The sequence below is a fragment of the Entelurus aequoreus genome, linkage group LG07 (assembly GCF_033978785.1).
Source record: "Entelurus aequoreus isolate RoL-2023_Sb linkage group LG07, RoL_Eaeq_v1.1, whole genome shotgun sequence".
Taxonomy (NCBI): domain Eukaryota; kingdom Metazoa; phylum Chordata; class Actinopteri; order Syngnathiformes; family Syngnathidae; genus Entelurus; species Entelurus aequoreus.
Genome location: NC_084737.1, coordinates 61583960 through 61601409, shown reverse-complemented (window position 1 = coordinate 61601409; position 17450 = coordinate 61583960). Strand labels below are relative to the sequence as shown.

Sequence of the window (17450 nt, the reverse complement as noted above, 5' to 3'; positions counted from 1 at the left end):
GTGTCACTATACTGTCATAGAGGTGCATTGACAGAAGATACCACTCTCTTATATGTGAACATTGACAGAAGTTACCACCCTGTGAAAGAGGGGTGTCATTATACTGTCATAGATGCATTGACAGAAGATGCCACTCTGTCGAAGAGATGTGTCGAAGTTACCACCCTGTGGTAGAAGTTAATTGACAGAAGTTGCCAATATGTCGTATGCGAGCATTAACAGAAGTTACCATCCTGTCCAAGAGGTGTGTCACTATACTGTCATAGGGGTACATTGACAGAATATACAACTTTGTCAAATAGATATGTCGATAGAAGTTACCGCACTGTCGTAGACGAGCACTGACAGAAGTTACCACCCTGTCAAAGATGTGTGTCACTACACTGTCATTGACGTGCATTGACAGAAGATACCACTCTGTCAAAGAGCTGTAAAAAGTTTCCACTCTGCTGTAGACAAGCATGGACAGAAGTTACCACCATGTTAGTGATAGAATCAAGGATAGTGATAGAACAATGCTTGGTAAGATATCAGATACTTACACCCAATACAGTACAATCAATGCACAAGATTGGCTGCAAAATGGAAGCACCCATGCTTTTAAAATAGCAAATTTCCCTAAATTTGATATTTTATGGTAATCCGCAACAGTTAAACCAAGGCAGCTGGACTTTTTGCTAGTTGAAGGGATTCTCCATTACGTTCTGGTGTATGTCTGGGATGCAAATACGGCAGACAAGTGCATGAAAGAAACCCTTTTTATCAGGAAAAACGCATGTAACACAAAAAAAACAAAGAGGTGCTGCTGGGAAGTGCACAAAGAGCAAACACGTGGAAGCGCAGAGCAAAAGAAACACCCTGATTGGCAACCAGGGACAGGTGTGTACTGAATGCCAATCAGGGACAGGTATGGGGGCCGGCGCTCAGGCCAAACTAGTGTTAGTAAATTGGAGCGCTGGATAGGAAATAATACAAACTAGAAGAAACTAATGATTACGTTAATGTTTATTTGCAAAATTGCTCAAGACTGTTGCACAATGCTGAACATGAATTAAAAGTCACTTTGTTTGCTTGAATGCGAACTGGAAAATAGAAAAGCTCACCATGTTTGCTTGGCCGTGAGTCTTGTAGTCTACCTCCTAAGGCATACAAGTAGGTAAGAGTAGATCAACACTCTTGAGTAAATAGGAACACTAGCATTTGCATTCAGCCAAGTATGACTTAGTGTGTGTTGGCATACCACCTCACCTGAGTACACGCTTTTTCCAAGAGACGTTATCAGTCCCTCGATTTTAAGCAGCTTGGATTCTATTTCGTCTTGTCGACAGAATGCTGGCGAAACAAAAAGGTGAACAGTAATGGTTTGTCTTGCTCTTAAAGGCCTACTGAAACCCACTACTACCCACCACGCAGTCTGATAGTTTATACATCAATGATGAAATCTTAACATTGCAACACATGCCAATACGGCCGGGTTAACTTATAAAGTGCAATTTTAAATTTCCCGCCACACTTCCGGTTGAAAACGTCTAGATATGATGACGTATGCGCGTCACGTAAACTGTTGACGGAAGTATTGGTACCCCATTGAATACAATACAAAAAAGCTCTGTTTTCATTTCACAATTCCACAGTATTCTGGACATCTGTGTTGGTGAATCTTTTGCAATTCGTTTAATGAACAATGGAGACTGCAAAGAAGAAAGTTGTAGGTGGGATCGGTGTATTAGCGGCAGACTACAGCAACACAGCCAGGAGGACAGAGATGGATAGCAGACGCGCTAGCCGCCAAACTCACCTTAACTTCCTCCGTCTCGCCGACCGCATCTGTGATCGGGTGAAGTCCTTCGTCGCACCGTCGATCGCTGGAACGCAGGTGAGCACGGGTGTTGATGAGCAGATGAGGGCTGGCTGGCGTAGGTGGATAGTTAATGTTTTTAGCATAGCTCTGTGAGGTCCGGTTGCTAAGTTAGCTTCAATGGCGTCGTTAGCAACAGCATTGTTAACATTCGCCAGGCTGGAAAGCATTAACCGTGTAGTTACATGTCCATGGTTTAATAGTATTGTTGATCTTCTGTCTATACTTCCAGTCAGGGATTTACTTATTTTGTTTCTATATGCAGTTAAGCACGATGCTATCACGTTAGCTCCGTAGCTAAAGTGTTTCGTCGATGTATTGTCGTGGAGATAAAAGTCACTGTGAATGTTCATTTCGCGTTCTCGACTCTCATTTTCAAGAGGATATAGTATCCGAGGTGGTTTAAAATACAAATCCGTGATCCACAATAGAAAAAGGAGAGAGTGTGGAATCCAATGAGCCAGCTTGTACCTAAGTTACGGTCAGACCAAAAAAAGATATGTCTTGCACTGCATTCTAGTCCTTCACTCTTACTGTTCCTTATCCACGAATCTTTCATCCTCGCTCAAATTAATGGGGTAATCGTCGCTTTCTCGGTCCGAACCGCTCTAGCTGCATTGAAAACAATAGGAAAATGTGAGGAGCCTTTCAACTGACTACGTCACGCTACTTCCGGTAGGGGCAAGGCTTTTTTTAAATCAGATACCAAAAGTTGCGATCTTTATTGTCGTTGTTCTCTACTAAATCCTTTCAGCAAAAATATGGCAATATCGCGAAATGATCAAGTATGACACATAGAATGGATCTGCTATCCCCGTTTAAATACAAAAAATTAATTTCAGTAGGCCTTTAAGCGGTCAGATATTCGTGAGATACACACTTCCTTTCCCAAGTCGTGGCAGGAAAGACGACTCCACCACTCGGTCATTTAGGGGCTGAGCCATGCGGTAGTCGTCCCACAGAGTCTTGTTGTGGATGTCCATCAGGGTGCTCTCCAGTTTCCTGATCTGAGCGCAACAATGTCCAAAGGGGTGGAGCTTAAATCTTGATGTAGAGGCACACAAAAGTTATAAAAGCTAAACAACAGCCAAGCGCCTCTATAAAAACTGGTTCAGGTTTGTATTGTGTTGCATTGTTTCTGTTAAGTTACAATGCTCTGTGTTTGAGGTGCATTGACAGGACAATTATTGTTTATATTATATTGTTTATATTTTATAGAGATGTGTTGTTGATGTGTATGACACCCTGTCGTGCAGGTGTGTTGAAAGAAGTTACCATCCTTTTGTAGATGTGTGTTGACAGGAGATACCACCCTGTCAGAGTGGTGTATTGACATAAGTTACCACCCTGTAATAAAGGTGTGGACACCCACATAGAGGTGCATTGAGTAAAGTGTCTGTCCTGTCATAGAGGTGCATTGACAGAAGTTACCCTCCTGTCAAAGAGGTGTCTCACTATCGTGTCATTGAGGTGCACTGACAGAAGTTACTATTCTGTCATAGAGGTTGGATGGAATGCATCCTCCCCTCATTTTACAAATAGTTCCCAAAACTTTACAGAGCTCTTCCGCTACTCAACTTTTTCAGAGTTCTCAGCGTCAAAGAGCTGGTTGTCAATGTTTTCCCCAAAATGTCATAGAGGTGCATTGACAGAAGTTACCGCCAAGTGTGTCACTGTATTGTCATAGAGGTGCATTGACAGAAGAAACTGTCAAAGAGATGTGTTGACATGACATTACCACCCTGTCGTTGAGATACATTGGCAGAAGTTATTCTTTTGTCATAAAGTTGCATTGATAAAAGTTACCACCTTTTTTACCGAGCTCTATTGACAGGGGTTACCATCCTGTCATAGAGGTACATTGACAGAAGTTATCATCATGGCATTAAAGGTACACTGACAGAAGTATTGACTCTGCCATAGAGATGCAGGGAAAGATGTTACCACCCTGTCATAGAGGTGAATTGACAGAAGTTTCCAACCTGTCAGAGGTGTGTGGACAGACGTTACCACCCTGTCATATAGTTGCATTGACAGAATCTACCACTTTGACAGAAATTACTGTTCTTTCATAGGAGTGTGTTGACAGAAATTACGACCCTGTGCACTGACAGAAGTTGCTGTTCTTTCTTAGAGGTTTATTGACAGAAGTTACCACGTTGCCAGTGTGGTGTACTGACAGAGGTTACTAGTCTGTCAATGAGATGTGTTGACAGAAGTTGCCACCTTGTTACAGAGGTGCATTGGCAGAAGTTACCTTCCTGGCATAGAGGTACACTGAAATAAACATTGATTGATTGATTGACTGACAGAAATTATGACTCTACCATACAGATGCAGGGACGGAAGTTACCAACCTGTCACAGAGGTGGGTTGACAGACGTTACCACCCTGTCATATAGTTGAATTGACAGAATCTACCACCATGTCATGGAAGTGCTTTGGCAGAAATTACTGTTCTTTCATAGGAGTGTGTCAACATAAGTTACCACCCTGTCATGGGGGTGCGCTGACAGAAGTTACTGTTATTTCTTAGGAGTGTGTTGACAGAAGTTACTATTTTGCCATATAGGTGCATTGACAGAAGTTACTATTCTGGCATAGAGGTGCGTTGACAGAAGTTACTATTCTGGCATAGAGGTGCATTGGCAGAAGTTACTATTCTAGCATAGAGGTGCATTGACATAAGTTACTATTCTGGCATAGAGGTGCATTGACAGAAGTTACTATTTTGGCATATAGGTGTGTTGACAGAAGTTACTATTCTGGCATAGAGGTGCATTGGCAGAAGTTACTATTCTGGCATAGATGTGCATTGACAGAAGTTACTATTCTAGCATATAGGTGTGTTGACAGAAGTTACTAATCTGGCATAGAGGTGCATTGACAGAAGTTACTATTTTGGCATGTAGGTGCATTGACAGAAGTTACTATTATGGCATAGAGGTGCATTGGCAGAAGTTACTATTCTGGCATTGAGGTGCATTGACAGAAGTTACTATTCTGTCATTGAGGTGCATTGACAGAAGTTACTATTCTGTCATTGAGGTGCATTGACAGAAGTCACTATTCTGGCATAGAGGTGCATTGGCAGAAGTTACTATTCTGGCATAGAGGTGCATTGACAGAAGTTACTATTCTAGCATATAGGTGTGTTGACAGAAGTTACTAATCTGGCATAGAGGTGCATTGACAGAAGTTACTATTTTGGCATGTAGGTGCATTGACAGAAGTTACTATTATGGCATAGAGCTGCATTGGCAGAAGTTACTATTCTGGCATCGAGGTGCATTGGCAGAAGTTACTATTCTGTCATTGAGGTGCATTGACAGAAGTTACTATTCTGTCATTGAGGTGCATTGACAGAAGTTACTATTCTGTCATTGAGGTGCATTGACAGAAGTCACTATTCTGGCATAGAGGTACATTGACAGAAGTTACTATTCTGTCATTGAGGTGCATTGACAGAAGTTACTATTCTGTCATTGAGGTGCATTGACAGAAGTCACTATTCTGGCATAGAGGTGCATTGGCAGAAGTTACTATTCTGGCATAAAGGTGCATTGACAGAAGTTACTATTCTGGCATAGAGGTGCATTGGCAGAAGTTGCTATTCTGGCATAGAGGTGCATTGGCAGAAGTTACTATTCTGGCATAGAGGTGCATTGAATGAAGTTATAAGTTACTATTCTGCATAGAGGTGTGTTGACATAAGTTACTATTCTGGCATAGACGTGCATTGACAGAAGTTACTATTCTGTCATTGAGGTGCATTGGTAGAAGTTACTATTCTGGCATAGTGGTGCATTGACATAAGTTACTATTCTGGCATAGAGGTGCGTTGACAGAAGTTACTATTCTGGCATAGAGGTGCGTTGACAGAACTTACTATTCTGGCATAGAGGTGCATTGGCAGAAGTTACTATTCTGGCACAGAGGTGCGTTGACAGAAGTTACTATTCTGTCATTGAGGTGCATTGGTAGAAGTTACTATTCTGGCATAGTGGTGCATTGACATAAGTTACTATTCTGGCATAGAGGTGCATTGACAGAACATACTATTCTGGCATAGAGGTGCATTGGCAGAAGTTACTATTCTGGCACAGAGGTGCATTGGCAGAAGTTACTATTCTAGCATAGAGGTGCGTTGACAGAAGTTACTATTCTGGCATAAGGGTGCATTGGCAGAAGTTACTATTTTGGCATAAAGGTGCATTGACAGAAGTTACTATTCTGGCATAGAGGTGCATTGGCAGAAGTTACTATTCTGTCGTAGAGGTGCATTGACAGAAGTTACCACCCTGTTTTTTGCCGGTGTGCAACACGGATATGAATAATCCTTCTTGGTTACCTGGTTATGTGAAAGAGTAATGGGGGTATCGAACACCGTCCACAGGATGCTCTCGTAGCAGGGAGGAGTGGTGAGGGAGCCCTGGTACCTGAAGAAATGGTTCATGTTCTCGGGCAACATGGAGCGCACGTTCAGGCTTGAAATGTTCATGGACTGACCTGCCAGAGTCCATTTTCAAATCCGACTGACGTCACAGTATTGTGCTTCCCACATGACTTACCTGCATATTTGATGTTGGCCAGGTTGGAGATGAAATCACTGTAGTAGGTGTTCTCAAAATGGCCGTCCTGACAATGCAGCAACAAGTCATTAGCAGCAGATCGCGTGATAGTGTGCATGTATGACCTTTTCTACAAGAGGGCCAAGATTATCTGACTATTTTAATACACACTCGATCAGGAGGTCGTGTTTCCCTGCTGTAATAATTTCTAATTATTGCCACCAGTGATATGACATGGGATGATAGCTGTTGTTACCATAGCGATGAACACATCATTGGCTGCCTGAGATTCAACGCATTCCTCTAGGGAGCAAACTTAGCACAAAACCGGGTCCAATAGTCTTACACTGGAAAAAATGAAATCTAAGTAAGATTAAATATCTCAAATAAGGGTGATAGTTGCTTATTTTCTGTCTAATAAGATAATTCCTCTCACTAAGCAGATTTTATGTTAGTGTTTTACTTGTTTTTAGTGTTTTGGTCCTAAATTATCTCAGTAAGATATTACAGCTTTTTTATGACCTATATTGAGTAAAACATGCTTGAATCTAGAATATCAACTGTTGCAAACCAGTGTCATCAACACTCACAAGTATAAAACTACTTTTTTTAAAGTAATAATTTCTTATTTCAAGCATGAACAAAAAAAATCATGATTTTGACACAATTGTGTCTCATATTTAAAACAGATGACAGCCAAATGGACTTTGCTGTTTTATTGTCATTGAAACAATAGAAAATACATACTCATAAAGTAGTACAGTTGGCACGGCACAGTAAACGGACAGTTAATATTTAAACATTTTAGATGTGACATTTCAAACTATTTTGAACAGAAATAGTTCATGCACAATCAGATAAATTCTTCAAAATTACAATTTTAAAAAATTTGGCCGGGGGCCGGGCTGTATATATATATATATATATATATATATATATATATATATATATCAGATATATATATATATATCAGATATATATATATCTGATATATTCCTTGCACACTAATTGACTGAAAGAGCACACACTTGGCGTGATGATGTCATGTTATGGATGGGAAAATGCATTTTTAGACAATGTGATTTGCCTGAGCGGCTAGGAGACCCCGAGAGTAACAAGCGGTTGCCTTGTTGCCTTTCCATTAAGAACAATAAACAATTTTTTAGTATAAGTTTGCTGGTTTCAAGAAATGTAATGCCGAGCGCATATCATTGTGTCAAGATAATGGCACTAGCACAGTGGTTCTTAACCTTGTTGGAGGCACTGAACCCCAACAGTTTCATATGCGCATTCACCGAACCCTTGTAAAATCAAATGTTTTTTTCTTAATTTAATCTTAATTCATAAATATTAATCATGAAATGATGTAATTATATTAAAGAAATACTAATAAAGATGTTACAAACAGAACGTTACAGGATTGTACACATGATCCCATGTTTACATATCATTGTGCAACATGTGGATGTTTTAGTGGGAATTAAATGCGATATCGGAAAGGGATAAAAATCCCACGGAAATTACTGCTGTCATTTGATTATAATAATAAAACATTTAACTTGGTATTTAGTCAGGTTTGGGACAGGTGTGCTGCTGGTGTGGCCACATTGTGCACATCTGACGTCGCTCATATGTGCTCCATTGAAGGAGTTTTTGCGTTTGCTCACGCATATGGAAAATTAGAGGGAACATTGTTTGGGGGTATACATGATACGCCGATAGGGAGAAGTTTTTATTTACACGATGAGTCGGGTGTTTATTGACCTTTGCGGCAGTTGGTCTGCCGAACTCCTGAGGCCGACTCGCCGAACCCCTAGGGTTCGATCGAACCCAGGTTAAGAACCACTGCACTAGCATTTACCGTATTTTTCGGACTATAAGTCGCAGTTTTTTTTCATAGTTTGGCCGGGCTCCAGTGCGACTTATATATGTTTTTTTCCTTCTTTATAATGCATTTTTGGCAGGTGCGACTTATACTCCGGTGCGACATATACTCCGAAAAATACGGTAGTTAATTTAAGAATATTTTTCAACATATTGAGCAAAAAGGTCTCTTTTTTTCTACCAAGAAAAGTGCACTTGTTATTAGTGAGAAAATACTTATTTTAAGGTATTTTTGGGTTCATTGAGGTTAGCTAATTTTACTTGTTTTGGAAAGTCTTGACAAGCCAAATTTTCTTGTTCTATTGGCAGATAAGTTTGCTTAGTTCAAGTAAAATACCCCTAATTTTTTTCCCCCTTTCTTTCTTGTTTTTGAACACTGACTTTTTGCAGTGTATATTGTACACGTCCAGAGCGTGATTGAGATACAAAAGCAAACGCCACACATGGAGAGGAAAGGGAAACGTACGTCGTAGAAAAAGGCGAGTACTGCCAGCCCGTCTGATTTATCTTTGGCCTCAGTGAAGCTCTTGTACTTGGCCGAATTGTAATGGACGACATGGAGCTGAAAGACAACAGAGAGAACAGCCGCAGAATACCAAATGAGCATTTCAGTTTTTTGTTATGTTGTTGCCTGTGATATATTCTATCTATTACGTTGGAGAAGTGCAGAGTTACAGTGGACATTATATGGAAAAAGTGGATAAAGTACACAGTAGTGTGTCTATTAACTCTGACATAGTGTATCTGTTAGCATCAAAGCTACATACACATAGTGGGTTTTGAAAAGCACTTTTCAACACAACATTTAAAAAAAGCTTTAAACAAAAGGGTTTAATTGTCTTTTGTCACATTATCAATGTATGTCACTGGAACTAATGCATATTCAGTTTAATTATATAAGAAAGACCTCATTTGCACTGTGTTATTGTTGTATTTTAGCCTGATCTGATTATTATTTCCCACTTTTTTTTATTATTGTTTGTGTTGCACTGCTTTTAACGGATGTACGGTGTCCTTGAGTGTCTAGAAAGGCGCCTAGAAATAAAATGTATTATTATTATTATTATTATTATTATTATTAATTACAGAGTTGCCAAACTTAAGAGTCGACTATACGTGGACTGTGAGGGTTTTGTTTTCCCGAGATGCAAGTAAAGCTGGATCGGACATGGCTTGGAGGTGAGTACATATTTATTCAAACACTAACAAAAGGAACAAACGAAAGGCGCGCACAAGGGCGGAAGTACAAACTTGGCTATGAACAAAATTAACACATAAACAGACTAAGGACATGAAACAAAACTTACTTGGTCAAGCATGGAAAGATCATAGAACTATGGCATGGACGCGTAATCATGGAGGTATCAGAGTTAATGTCGCCAGGCTGACTTCCTGGCAACTATCGGTTTAAATAATACAGACATGATTGACAACAGGTGCGCGAGTGCAAAACTTGAAACAGGTGAAACTAATGGGTTGCTATGGTAACAAAACAAACAAGAGTGCACAAAGAGTCCAAAAACCAAACCGAACATAACCAAAATAAAACATGATCACACAGACATGACAAGAGTGTTTTGAGATAAGAGCTGTCTTTAAGTTAACTGTTATACTTTAAGTTGTGAGCAAAAATTTGAGTCACAAGCATCCCCCGCCATTAATTGGAGATGCAAATGTCACAGTGAACCCTGTATGATCAGACCAAAACATCTGCTTTTACTCGCTAGCATTAGCTCATAGCTAAAGATCGACATACATTGGTTTTTCCAAACATGGAAAGGAAGAAAGTGAGTGCAAAGGACAGTGCTGAGAAAAAGTGGTGTCACACCGCGGTGAGGGATGTCTTGTCTTGGTTTCTTCTGTCTTGTGAATTGCATGTTTTATTTTGAAAAGTAACTCCTCTCGTGTCAGATCACTTGTCCTTCCTTTTGTGTCATCAGTCTGACGTCATCCCTGACCCCTGATTGTTTCCACCTGTTTCCCATTACCCTCTTATGTTTTATAAGCCCACGTCTCCCCTTGTTCTGTGCCAGATTGTCTCGTGTATTCGTGCCTTTCTAGCATCCATGTCCATGTCCATGCCTTGCCTTGCCTTGCCTCGTCTTGTGTTTATATTCCTTGATCCTGAATTCCTTCGTTGCTATTTTGAGTTTTCCTTTTTTCCTCCTCAGCAGAGTGATTTTTTTTGTTATTTAGTTTATTCAGCCGAAGTGGTGAGTTATCAGTTTTTTCTTTCATTCTTTCCTCAAATTTTGGAGTGACATTTTTTGTTGAACTATTAGATTAGATAAGTGTAGAATTTTTCATAGCCGTTGTTTCTTCCTCCTGTTGGAGCGTTTTTGTGTTAACACATTTTATAGCATATACGGCGCCAATTATAGTTCGTCTTTGTTTTTGTGTTTTCCTCCTTTCGGAGTGATTTTCGGTTGTTCCTATTTTTTTTAACCTTTTTCGCCGTCTAGTTTTTGTTAATATAGATATTGTATTACCTTGACTCTGGAGGTGAAAGGAAGCTGTCAAAATAAAAGCCTGTCAAAATATTCCCTACTCTGCATCTGATTCCTATCCTTTTGACCAAGCCCGACAAGAGGATGATATTCTTTAAATTCATAAAATAAATAATCGAAAACATGACCGAGCGTGTTGCAGATTGGCGAAGCAATTTGAGAGTATCATTGCTGGTCTACACCATACTGAAGCAGAAGAATCTAACGCCAGCCAGGGATGCAAAAAAATACATCTGTATGGCGAATATTTATCCATGAAAATATAGAATAGCAGCTAATGGTGTGTTTGACGGAGAATCTGCTGAAAAGATACCGTAGAAGTCCGCTCGCCAAAGAAAATGCTGTACATTAGTATTACTTCTATAAAGTACAGTTAGTAGTACATTGTATTATGTTTTTACACATTATTTTCTTGTCTAAAACTTTGTTTTAAAGGCATGCTACATGTTAAAATTGTGCTGTTTGGGGGAAGCCAAGCAGCAAAATAAAATAGCTTTCAATTGATTTATATGGGAGATTTTGACTTGAGATACTAGTGTTTTGAGTTAAGAGCGCCATCACAGAAACAATTAATTGAGATACTATTGTATTGGCAATTGTAATGAATACTCAACCAAACAAACACTCTTTTTCATGTAATAAATATGATCACTACTTCTATTCTGGTTTTAGTCAAATCCACCAAAATTAGATGATCATTTTTCGTGTTGCAGAAATTTACTGAACTTGGACTATCTAAGGTTTTCCAAGGAAGAACAAAAGTGTAAAGTAAGCTAGGAGACATCAGAAGACTTTAGAGAAGGTGCAGTAAAAAAAAAAGGAACTCATGTTTGAATGTAAAATTAACAGATTCATTAATTTAGTCTGGAAAATGATACAAAGTATGCACCATAAATAATGTGTTACAATTATGTATAATGTGTGCTACACTTAAAAAAAAGAAGTTATACTATTTCTTCCAGAGGTGTGGACTCGAGTCACATGACTTGGACTCGAGTCAGACTCGAGTCATGAATTTGATGACTTTAGACTCGACTTGACAAAATGTAAAGAGACTTGCAACTCGACTTAGACTTTAACATCAATGACTTGTGACTTCACTTGGACTTGAGCCTTTTGACTTGACATGACTTGCTACTTTCCCCAAAACCTAAAGCTTAAAAAGTTATTTGGGAGCGCTCCGTATTTTTCATTTTATACGTGTGTGTCTGTCTATAAGCGTGTGTGCTGCGTGTCAGCTGGTGTGCTGTCAGTACAACAGCCAATCAAATTACATCTACATTGTTTTCATCACACAGCTCTCATCCAATCAAATTGCAGGACAACCACCGAACATGAGTTGTCAAACAATGCGGCAGTGAGAAACAATTATGCCAAAGTTGGTTTCGTTCGGGTATAAAAACTACGACTTGGTCAACAAAAAAAGAATTGCCTATGCAAATCACGCAGGTGGAATATTACAGACGGAGACGCAACAACTTCCAACTTCGTTCGACATTTGAAGTTGCACAAAGAAGGGTAAGTTTTGAATGTAAGCTAACGTTTATTGGCTAAGTAACGTGACTTTTATTTGCTGTGTCGTTAAATCAGTGAGGCTGTAAACTCACTGCTAACGTTATAACCATAGACATCTTATAAGGCAGGGGTCGGCAACCCGCGGCTCTAGAGCCGCATGTGGCTCTTTAGCGCCGCCCTAGTGGCTCTCTGAAGCTTTTTCAAAAATGTATGAAAAATGGAAATAGATGAGGGGGAAAAAAATAAATTTGTTTTAATATGGTTTCTGTAGGAGGACAAACATGACACAAACCTCCCTAGTTGTTATAAATCACACTGTTTGTATTAAACATGCTTCACTGATTCGAGTATTTGGCGAGCGCCGTTTTGTCCTACTAATTTTGGCGGTCCTTGAACTCACCTTAGTTTGTTTCCATGTATAACTTTCTCCGACTTTTTAGGACGTGTTTTATGCCACTTCTTTTTCTGTCTCATTTTGTCCACCAAACTTTTAACGTTGTGCGTGAAGGCACAAAGGTGAGTTTTGTTGATGTTATTGACTTGTGTGGAGTGCTAATCAGACATATTTGGTCACTGCATGACTGCAAGCTAATCGATGCTAACATGCTATTTAGGCTAGCTATATGTACATATTGCATCATTATGCCTCATTTCTAGCTATATTTGAGCTAATTTAGTTTCCTTTAAGTCATCTCAATTCAATGTATATCTCATGACACACTATCTGTATGTAATATGGCTTTTAATTTGTTGCGGCTCCAGACAGATTTGTTTTTGTATTTTTGCTCCAATATGGCTCTTTCAACATTTTGGGTTGCCGACCCCTGTTATAAGGGTACGCAGCATCGAGCGCTACTGCCTACTGGCGCAGACGAGACGCGGGGCCGCCATCTTGGAGTGGTGATCCGCTCCACTCAGTGCAATTCATTTGGCAGGAGCAATGAACTGTCAGCGCATTTAATTCATCTTACCTCACTGAATACCACTCATTTCCACATGCTTTTTTGTCATACGTGTAGCTATGACAAAGGACACATGTTTTGGCAAGTTTTATTATTCATAGTTTGCTTAACAGTAATATAATATTCTAATACGCTATAAGTGACCAGACGTCCGAGATCAAAACTGGGAATATAATCCCAGAGAAAGGGGAAAAAACAGTAAGCTATTTTTAAATTGAAGAAACAATATGATTAGGTTATATATACATGCGTATATCCTACATAAACAATGTATGAATACATTAGATATCTATATATCTTATAGACTGTATCTCTGTTGCTGCAGCAGCAGAGAGTTTATTCTGTCTTGGCACTTTGTATTGATATTTTGTATTACATTCTTCCCTTAAATGATCATGTTTACAGTGACTGTTATGTATGTATTTTTTATGTATGTCGCTTTGGATAAAAGCGTCTGCCAAATACTTCAACATATACAAACACCTGAAAGTCTTTATATCAGCTAAAACCACCAATCTGTTTCACTACATTCAGAATAAAACCAAATGCTGTCTTACCTAACAATGTTAGTATTTGAATATTGTTACTTGAAGACTTATTCCTGGTTACAATTATACTGTTAAGAAAGTATTGTCTTATACTTTGCCTAAAATGAGAATGCATCATAATCAGTGGCGGCTGGTGAATTTTGTTTTAGATGGGGCTGAAAGTTTGTAAAGCAAACCCCTGTAGGGGCGTCATCCTCCCCCAGAAGATTTATTTGTGATTCTCACATACAAATATTGAAGATCTTTGCTCCTTCTCAACTCTGGTAATATTATTTTCATAAAATACAACCAATAGTATGTTAATGTTTGCTTTTGCAAATGTGTTTATTCTGTAAAGGAATGAGTTAAATGTTTAAAATTGTTTAAACTATTAAAATGACTGTTAATAGTGCTATTATGAATTGCAATGTCAGCACTATTTTTTTTCTTGCAATTTCAAATGCACTTGTTTTAATAAATAAATACAGCGTTTTAAAAGCATACACAATCTGTGTAAAAATATTAGTCTGTGGTTAAAAGGACTTGAAAGGACTCGAAACTCAAAATGCAGGACTTGGGACTCGACTTGAGACTTTCCAGTCTTGACTTTGGACTTGACTCGGGACTTGCCTGTCTTGACTCGGGACTTGACTCGAGACTTGAGGGCAAAGACTTGAGACTTACTTGTGACTTGCAAAGCAATGACTTGGTCCCACCTCTGATTTCTTCTATGTCAGCACCTAATACCCGCACACACTGTCACTTTGACAAATTGATATGTTTTCATCCAGAGGGGATGTTTGGGTTTCACATGTTCATCTGTCACCACTGAAGTGTATTGCCTTCAAAGCTGCTTTATATGGATGTGTTTATTTAGTCTACCTCTGCCATGTAGCGGATGCCATCGATGGTATGCTCTGCTCCGCTGGCCTCCAGGTCCCAGCCGCCCCAGTGCAGATGCATCTGAACAGCTGTGTATTTTCCTGGGAGGCCCTTTGTGATCTTCATGGTGGGGGGCAGGTCGATTTGGACTGATTGAAACAAAATGGTCAACTATTCAGGTAAGTTAAGCACTTTATTCAACATGCTGCCTTGATGAGTTACCCACTAGATTTGTATTATTTGTGCTGAGCAGTTTGTTACCACAATTCAATCATCTAGTTACATCTCACTTCAGACTGGAATATTGTCAATGGCCTTAATAACTGCTAAAGAAGGCTGGTCTTGATGCCACAGTACTGAAGAACTATCGGCCCATATCAAACCTGACATTTTAGGGCAAAGTCCTAGAAAAAGTTGTATACCAACAGCTTAGTGATTTTCTCCTGTTTAACAATGTGTTTGATCATTTCCAATCAGGCTTTAGGCCCCACCCCAGCACTGAAACAGCGCTGATCAAGGTGACAAATGATATCCGCCTGGACAAAGACGCAGGAAAAGTCTCAGTCTTGGTTCTGCTGGACCTGAGCGCTAACTTTGACTCAGTTGACCATACTATCTTAATACAGAGGTTAGAAAACTGGGTGGGAATATCTGGTTCTGTTCTTAACTAGTTCAAGTCCTATGTCAAACACAGGACATACTTTGTTGAAATGGGTAACTGTGTCTCTGACCAAATGGCTATGACCTGTGGGGTTCCTCAGGGTTTGATTTTGGGACCCCTATCAACCTGTACATGCTGCCAGCTAATACGCAGCTTCAATGTGTCCTACCACAACTCTGCAGATGACACTCAGATCTACAGGTGAACGTTGGCCTGTTCATTCCCTTTGTTACTGCTTTGAACAGATCAGTGTGTGGATACAAAACAATTTTCTTCAGCTAAACTCAGACAAAACTGAAATCATTGTCTTTGGCCCACATAACTGTCACCAGCCACATTAAGTCAAAACCTTCAGCAGCATTTTACCACCTGAAACCCATTGCCAAATCCAGAAGAATAATGTCTAAATAAGACTTAGAAAGACTAATCCATGTCTTTTTCTCCAGCAGGTTAGACTACTGTAATGGCCTTCCCACTAGGCTCTCTAAACAAGCTGTAAATCAGCTGCAGTACATCCAGAATGCTGCTGCTCGAGTCCTGACTAGAACCAGGAAATATAAGTCCAGTGCTTAAGTCACTGCACTGACTTCCTGTTGCTCACAGAATAGACTTCAAAAGAGCTCTCCTTGAGTGCAAGTCTTGTGTTAGAGCCATATGAACCATCTCGATCTCCAAGAACATTAGGGAGTGGTCTCCTGCTTGTGCCCAGAGTCAGGATCAAACTGTGTTTCAGTTTTTTGCTCCTAAAATCTCGAATAGTTTTCCTGAAGATGTGAGACTGGCCTCAACGTTGGCAATGTTCAAATCCAGGCTAAAAACACTTTTTTTTAATTTTGCATATGACAATTTATTTAATTTAAAAAAATTATTCTATCTACAGCATTTGATTTATTTTAATTAATTATGATTGTTTTATTGACAATTGTGTTTTCTGATTGTAATTTGAACAATTTTTCCTTCTTTTGATTTTCTGTAAAGCACTTTGAATTGCCTTGTGTACAAATTGGGCTCTATAAATAAAATTGCATTGCCTTGCTTTCCATCTATCCTTTCAACATCATTAATAGACACGTTCCACATAGGCCATCTCCACCTGACATAACACATTATGTGTTTTGCTTTGGATTATGAGACGCTCCTTTGCCTTGCTATACTTTTTTTTTTCTCCATCATCTCGATACATACTGGTTTCATCTGTCCCAAGAATCTGATTCCAGAACATGGAAGCCTTCTTCTAGCAAATACATTATAAACTGGCTGATTTGTTTTCAAAGGCCGAGATGGAAAAAAATAACTTGAGGGGTAAATTTAATTTAAAGCAGCCGTGTGTTAACTTAACTCTTAAAAGCATGTGCATAACAGTTTGTGGGCTGAGTCTGTGGAATCAGTAAACAAATCAATAACATCATTCAATTTAAAAATGAATACTAAACAAATATTCTTGATAAGTACAACAGAGAGGGGGAAACCTTGCTACCTTTTACCTTGTTAAAGTTGGATAGATAGAAAGTATTTTTGGTTGTGGTGATCGAAATAAAGTCAAAGTCAAGTGTATGGTCTCCAACAAAGGTATCGTAATATGACACTGATTTATTTTTGCGTGAATTGACACCTGGTAACACCGACAGAGATCGGTCGGTGCCAATAAAAGTACTGAAATCGGTACCCGACCCTACCCAAATTCATTCTTCTTCTTCAAATCAATTAGAAGATCTAAAAACTCCACCGGCAACTAAAATGCATGTTGGATAGTCAGTATGTTTTAGATCTATCTGCATAACTTTCAATGTAAAGGTGTTAAGTACATTACACATACAGTACCTGAGTGTCCATTATTGGACATAAGGAAGGTCCCTCTCTGTGCGTCATATCCACTGAGCTCCAGCTGTAAAATGTCCGGGTTGTGTCTCACGCCGCGTCTCTGGATGTCAATGGGGGACTGTTTCTTACCCCCACATGCTGGATACTTGGTGGCCCAGTGCATCTGGTCCATACCCCCCTCTGTACCAAGTCACAAATATGTCAATGTCAAGTTACAGATGTACTGTAGGGCTGTTTGACTGCCAATATTGAACTGAAAGTA

General features: G+C 39.4%; 1 protein-coding gene across 3 annotated transcripts in view; it reads right to left on the bottom strand.

Annotated features, from left to right (window-relative positions):
• The window catches only part of LOC133654112 (carbonic anhydrase 6-like), a 44038-nt gene that overhangs the window by 2831 nt on the left and 23757 nt on the right, over positions 1–17450 (bottom strand). For all 3 annotated transcript variants that reach the window (XM_062054144.1, XM_062054142.1, XM_062054143.1), the window contains exons 3-10: positions 17189–17368; positions 14707–14855; positions 8780–8875; positions 6430–6496; positions 6210–6367; positions 2739–2865; positions 1249–1332; positions 1104–1139 (exon numbers count right to left, since the gene is read on the bottom strand). In XM_062054144.1, the coding sequence (XP_061910128.1) occupies positions 1104–1139; positions 1249–1332; positions 2739–2865; positions 6210–6367; positions 6430–6496; positions 8780–8875; positions 14707–14855; positions 17189–17368 (897 nt within the window). The remainder of the gene's footprint in view (positions 1–1103; positions 1140–1248; positions 1333–2738; positions 2866–6209; positions 6368–6429; positions 6497–8779; positions 8876–14706; positions 14856–17188; positions 17369–17450) is intronic.